At 40.0% G+C, this 7,064-nt stretch overlaps 1 protein-coding gene across 1 annotated transcript; it reads right to left on the reverse strand.

The window, feature by feature from the left end:
- Positions 1–589: 589 nt before the first annotated feature.
- LOC306656800 (gamma-crystallin D) lies at positions 590–2,415 on the reverse strand (the record flags this gene model as incomplete). The annotated part of the gene is made up of 3 exons (XM_079132316.1): positions 2,323–2,415; positions 1,981–2,223; positions 590–862 (listed from the first exon to the last, which is right to left on the reverse strand). Exons 1-3 carry the CDS (start codon positions 2,329–2,331, stop codon positions 590–592), a joined length of 525 nt encoding a protein of 174 aa, XP_078988442.1. The 5' UTR covers positions 2,332–2,415.
- Positions 2,416–7,064: the final 4,649 nt, after the last annotated feature.

Below are 7,064 nucleotides of genomic sequence, written 5' to 3' on the forward strand. Positions count from 1 at the left end.
TCCTCTCACCCTATCAGCATTCCTCCAATTATGTTTCAATGGCCAGAATAGTATTCCATGGTCACCTCAGCAGGAAGGGAGTCTGACAGATTTGTGAACTCAAACTTTTGTCTACAATTTTAGGGGATTCAGAACTTTCTAAAATCCTTTATGGTGCCCAGGTTTAGAATCTCTGATCTCAAAAGTGGGTCACACTGTCTGAGCCTTGACTTTCAGAGCCTCAATCTTCAGAGACACTGAAAACTGAACAGATTTCTAATAATCTGATTTGAAGCAGTAGTTTGTTTAAAGGCCAGTGTACAAGAAGGTATTATGAAAGTATTTTGTAAACTGTAAAGTTCTCTTAATATGAAGGTGTATTTATATTTGAATTGTGAGAATTACCTATGTTAGCTAAGAATCACACATCTGAGTTGCCATTTGTATTGTGTGTGTGCGTATGTGTGTGTGCTCACCCACAGATGTGTACAAATAAAATTATTATTGAGAGGTAGGAGAAAAGAAAACAACATAAGCAAATCGGTGCCAGGAACACAAAGAAAATATTTTATTAGTTTCCAGATTGAAAAACGATGAAAGAGAACACATTTCAATAGAAATCCATGACCCTCCGCAAAGAGCCCACTCTGGCGTTCAGGGCACCCCAGTCCTGGTGGCGCCTATACTCCCCCGGCCTCAGCAGGTACTGCCGTCCCCGGTAGTTGGGCAGCTCATAGAGGACCCAGCAGCCCTCCACCACATTGAGGGAGTAGATCTCACTGAAGTGGAAGCGGTCCTGAATAGAGGGACAGTCCTCCGTGATCTCTACCATCTGACCTCTGTATTCTTCCCTCTCATACAGTCTGATCCTGTGGGAGCCAGCCTGGCAGGCCCAGAAACAGGAAGGGGAGAACAGAAAAAAAAAAAAAAAAAAAAAAAAAAATTGTGTTAATGCATTAGTGCAGACCAGTTTGGGGAGAACTGATTGGAGTCGTTTTGAAATAGATCCTTAAAAAAGAAAAGAAAAGAAGCATTAATTAATTAATTCCTATTTCTTAGGACTTTCTGGTTACTGAGGGCAGAGGTTTAGTACCTTTCCAAGATAAAGTGTGACTGAATGAATCAAGAAGGAAATACTGCTCCTTAATATATTCATGTTTCCCCTATGCAGTACTTTGGCAGCTTATTACTCTTTTTGTTGTCATTTTAAGGGAATGTTTTATATTAAAATAGACATAAAATATAAAATTTAAAACATTTGGGATGGGGAGATAGCTCAGTTGGCAGAGTGCTCACCTTGCAAGCACAAGGCCCTGGGTTCAATCCCCAGCCCCGCAAAGAAAAAAAAAAAAAAAAAAAATTAAAACACTAAACTTCTTAGGTCTTAGACAATCCATGTTCAATTTATGAATAAAATACAGAAAAAAATGGAAAGAAAAGTCAGTAAGTCCAAGGACTAATTTTTCATAAACTTTTGTGTTTTAAAACACACAGAAATCTATGTGTCAGGTGGGTAGATTCTTTGTTGCCCTCCGTTGAGGAAAGCACTTTGAAGTAAAACCAAAATATTCACACTGGGAGTAAAGAAGGGGAAAAGTCTTTAAAAAATTATCACTTATTCTCAATAACTACCACACCGCCAGGCACATAAATACTCTTCTATTGGGTAATTGGTGATTTTTCTACAATGCAATTTTAAATGATTCCAGGACAGGACTTGAGTCACCTACTCCCCTCCCCCAGGACTGCCAACACAATTCTACTTAATAAATACTGATTGATTAAATGGTATCTGAGTAACACTTTGCTTTTGCGTCTCTGTGTGTGGAAGGGTGGGTGAGGGGACTGGACTGAACTAATCCACTCTAACTCTTGTGATCTTTTTCCCAAACAGGCGGTTTTTCATTCGTAATGATCATCCCTACTTCCGATGTTTACCCTTTGCTGGAAACTATCCAGTCAGGGTCCTCAGGGCCTCATCCTGGGATGAACCGGACTCACGTGGGGGATGAGGCGGCAGGAGCGGACCGAGTCGCTGAGGCCCATCCACTGCTGGTAGTCGGGGTAGTCCCCGCGCCGCAGGAAGTACTGGCAGCCCGAGTAGTTGGGCTGCTCATAGAGCATCCAGCAGCCGCTGTCCACGCGCACCGAGTTGCAGCGGCTGAAGTAGGGCTGCAGGTTGGAGTGGTCGCTGCTGCACTCGTAGTGGCGGCCCTGGAAGCCCCGGTCCTCGTAGAAGGTGATCTGCAAGGCAAGGCGAGGCGCGGGCTCAGAGGCCTGAGGCGGCGTGGGGCCCCCGGGTGCCAGCGCCCCTCCCCGGCCCCGGGCGCCCGCCGGGCTCACCTTCCCCATGGCTGGTGGAGGCGGACGGTGCGAGCTGAGCGTGGGGCCGCGGCGGGCGGTCTATATAGCGGAGGGCTGCTGCGTTGGCAGATCAGCACAAAAGGGGCCCGCGGGGAGCTAGGGCGTTTTCTCTGTCCTTTTTCTCTTTGCCGTCATAGTCCACGGGACTCATTGTGGGTTTTGGTCCCATTCTCTCTGGAGTATTCGGGTTGGTATCACTGGCTGATGCTATTGAGATGGTTTGAAAAAAGTAATTTGGGACATTGTCTATTTAATAATAGAAGTAGAGCTTCAGCCATTTCACATATAGCCCACACTTTTATTCATATAGGTTGGGAAAAAAAAACAAAAGAAATCTAAGTGGGGGAAGCAAGAAGGGCAGACTCTTACAATGATAAATATAAGTTAATCTGTAAGAACTTCCATAATGTCTGTGTGCACCAATCTAGAATACTGACTCTGAACAGAAAGGAAATGGATCTAACTGAATGCTGAAAGTTCTTTGGAAGAACTTCAGAATTAAAGGATGTAAAAAATTGCAATGTTTTCCCCAGTGGGTTTATAGAGTTTCAGACTTTCCATATGGTAAAAAAACAAAAACAAAACCAAAAACAAAAAACAAACAAAAAAATCAGCAAACGTGGATCTTCAATGTTGGTTCTGATTTTGTTGTAGTTATTCTCAATAACTAGTGACCTGGGTAAATAACCTGAGAATTAAACCTTTTCTTTTAGCTAATGTGGTTCTGTGATTCAAAAGGGAAAATTGTTTTAAGATACTCAATCTTAGAGGTAAAAGAAAATGTCTAAGGAAATAAGAACAACTAATACACTTAAAACTCAAAGACAGATTGCCTCTTAATGTACTATAAAGTAAAAACAAATTCCTAAGAAACACATTTCTGGTAGGATCAAGGATAGGCCTTTGTTCTCTGGCGAAGAAGCGTAAACAGAGTCTTTGACTCAGAGGAAATTAATTGTATGAACACAAAGAGGAACTATGGCTGGAATGGTGTAGGGAGAGGAAGGAATAAATGTCTAGAAGCTGGGACTCTAGGAAGACTTTAGAAAGTATTTATTGGTCTGGAAAACAGGTTGATGGACTGGAAAGAGCACTGGAGTGGAAGATGGCCTATGTGTCTAGCCTCTTTCATGCTCAAAGAATTATTCACAGTCCTCGGTCAACCCATGGAGGAACTTTGTTTTGTCTTTGAGTCATAAATCTTTGTAAGTTGGTATTTATGAATAAATGGCAACTATGTGCCATATGATTTTGATTCTTATTTTCTGGTTTCTCATTAGCCACTATGTAAAGGTATATATTGAAAGTTACTTATGTTTTTTAGGTAGTGGAGAATAAGTAGCAGAACACAACACATAAAAAATCTGTATAATTGAACATTAAAGTAATAAAAAATAAATTGAAAACACTTTTTCCTTAGAGTTGTTTCTGAGTCCAGGATTTTGTGAGGAGAAGGTTGATGAATGCAAGCAGTAAAATATGAGAAAGAACTAGAGCCAGGTGCGTTGGCACATGCCTGTAATCCCTGCAGTTCTGGAGGCTGAGGCAGGAGAATCTCGAGTTCAAAGCCAGCCTCAGCAACTTAGTGAGGCCCTAAGCAACTTAGAGAGACCATCTCTAAGGAAAATATAAAAAGGGCTGGGGTTGTGGCTCAGGGTTCAGCACCCCAGGTTTTATCTCTGGTACCAAAAAAAAACCAAAAAAAACAAAAAAAAAAAACTAGAAATCAAAGTGTCAGAGAACATGAACGATATGGTTCAGGGAGTACATAAGTAGGGGAAAAAATTCAGAAAACATAGTGGGGACATCTTTGGGGACCACTGCCTTTGTTGATATGCAATTACTGCTGAAAACTAGGATGCATATGAAAGATCCAAACAAAGGGATTTGAACTTGGGTTTTTCGTTGATTGGGAAAAGAGAAGATCGTATTTCAGCCTGAAATACAAGAAATCCCCCCCCCCCCCCACTTCTCATACAGCTTAAAAGCTAATGGCTCAGGCCATTAGCTTACATTAAATTACATTAGATTACATTAAATCAAATGTAACTTGATTTAAATATTCTACAGGAAGTTCCAGGAGTGACAAACTTGTGTTAAGACTTAAGTTCCAGTTGTATATAGTGTGGCTAGGTGAACATGAAGCCCAAGAATCCTTACAGAGGTGGCACAGAAGCTGTGGCAGAGAACTTGTCACAAGTTGTCTGGAATAACTAAAAGGACTGTCACTGGAGGGGAAGCGGACATGAGGAACAGGCGCTATTGTCCGGAGTTCTGTCTAGCCCAGGAAGTAATATTCCCTAAATTTTTGGGTGGTTTCCAACAAAGTGATGGTGAAAGAGACTTGTTCAGGTTAGAGTTTTGCTGTATGCAGGGTCAATCATTTGTTGTTAGTATAAATTCTAGTCCACAAAATGAGGTATTTAAAAATACCATTTTCCTTATTTTCTAGAACTCAAAATATTTTATGCAGCTAAGTCTCATTCCAAGTAGAATGAAAAGAGATTTTAATGTTCGTCATTGTCAGGATTTCTTTTTTCACATCAACAGACTCCATGGGAAGATTGTGTGTGTGTGTATAGAGTGCCAAGGCATTTCCTGGTGGGGAGAGAGGATGCATGCCGAATTACTAATGGTGTCCATGGTTAATAGCTTTCGTATCAACTTGAGCATGAGAACTGGAAATCTTGGGGACTGTAGATCTGGAGATGTTTCATTTGGCTGGTGCAGTGTGTAGACGGTTTTTATAATGCTTTGGATTGGCTCACGCTGTTCATAGTTCAACGTACTCCACACCATTCCTATTGTCTTATTTACCCCATCTCCCTGGCACCAAAGGCGTTAACCTGCAACTCCAAACAAGAGTTTTCACATCTGCTCAACTTTGGCCAGTTTTTACCAACTGAGAAAACTACATCTTGTAAAGCTTCCAAGAAGTCTTTCTTGGATTGAAGCATAGCTTAGTAGAAACTTTTGTAATTTGAGGGTCTAAAATGTCTTTTATAAAATGAAGTAATAATAGATGGTACTTTGTTTTAAATTTTTTCCTTTTGTTTTTATGTTTTAAATGTTGTTGCTGTCAAAATACCAGTGGGCAATATTGTGTGGGTTCCCATTTGAAGAAAATTGACCTGGGAAATCTGAAATGTTGAGAACTACTGGATTGAAAGAATGTGAAAAATATGGTGAGCATTTGGGGTGGATCTGCTTGTTACAATGCTTCCAAAGCATTATAAATTCTGTGTATTTTAGGATAAATTCTATCCTAGAATTATTTCAGAAATGATTCCTCCATAAAACTCCCCATATTAGATCTAACTTGGAATTAGGGACATTAGACAAACTTGAGGTGCAGTCTTATCCTTGCCTCTGACTAGCTGTGAGAACTTGGGTGTGTTATTTAATTTAACAGAACATCTGTTTCCTCATAAATATTGTAATGATAGACTTATTGTCCAGAATAGAGGCTGCCTATGTGATTGAGCTATTTTTTAAAAACTTAAAGATAATGTTCTTCATTAACAGCTTCTATTATAAAACTGTCACCCTCTTCTCGTCACATGACATTTCACTTTGAATGAAGTGGTATTACTCAAGCACCTTCATCCCTGTATGCCACCTAAATCATTAACTATCATTAACATTTATTGTTCTTCCAACCCCTTCAGTGGTTTGAATCTACGATTCACCAAGACACAAACCTGACTGTAAATAGTGATGGGAACCTGGTTCTTCAGCATTTCTCTTTTGAAAGTCTAAAGAAAAAAGAGGCCATTTCATGTTGGGTGGCAAACTCACTGTAATTTTGTGAGAAAGGAAGAAAAAAAAATAAGTTGTTTACAACATGTTTGGATTTTATCTGGGATTTTTTGTTCCTTGGAAGATCTATAAGTGGGCTTCAAATTCCTTTATCACAAGGAGCAGGCAGCACTGGATCATAGTTGAAACTCCTCCCTTCCTTAAGAATTGGGGGGCATTGGAGGATTCAGTTTGCCTGTACCCCAAGACCAGTGTACTGGAGAAGGGAATGAAGGGCATAAAGTTAGGAGATGGAGGTGGGGTGGCAGGAGGGTCAGCTGAAGGTGGCAGTGGGAGAGAACCTGGGACAAGCTCCTTCTTGGCCTCCTATTCCCCAGCCAAGGCACCAAAGGCAGGAAGTGGTTGTTTCCACAATGCACCTCTTCCACCATCATCCAACTCTCATGGAGAGGACAGCGTTTTCTACTCACTGGAAACTCTGTCCTTTGGAGATATTATTGCATAGCAAAAAAAAAAAAAAAAAAAAAAAAAAAAAAAAAAAAAAAAAAGAAAGAACGAAAGAATAGAAAAAAGGAAAACAAAGACAAAAAAGAAGAAATCTAGAAAGGTAAGGTGTATTAGGAAGTATTAAATATGTATGTCATACCAGGAAAATACTTTCCCACCCAAAATGTTAAGGAATATAAATCTATAACAGGAGAAATATACAAATAAATATTACTCCATTTTTCCCATACAAGTTTGTCATGAAATGATTAAAGTACTTAATGAAAGTATTCAATGAACAAGTGATTAATCTGTATTATTTTGCACTTGGTGTGCACATGACTTAAAAAGTAATTAGATATTACTAGTTAGATTTAGTACTTACTCTTTCTTCTATGTAGAACTCTGTGGCAATAAAGAAAATGCCGTTTGTTCATTTGGGTGATTATTTTCACCCTCAGTGCCTTGTACACCTA

This window comes from Sciurus vulgaris (assembly GCF_902686455.1).
Source record: "Sciurus vulgaris genome assembly, chromosome: 3".
NCBI classification, from domain to species: Eukaryota; Metazoa; Chordata; class Mammalia; order Rodentia; family Sciuridae; genus Sciurus; species Sciurus vulgaris.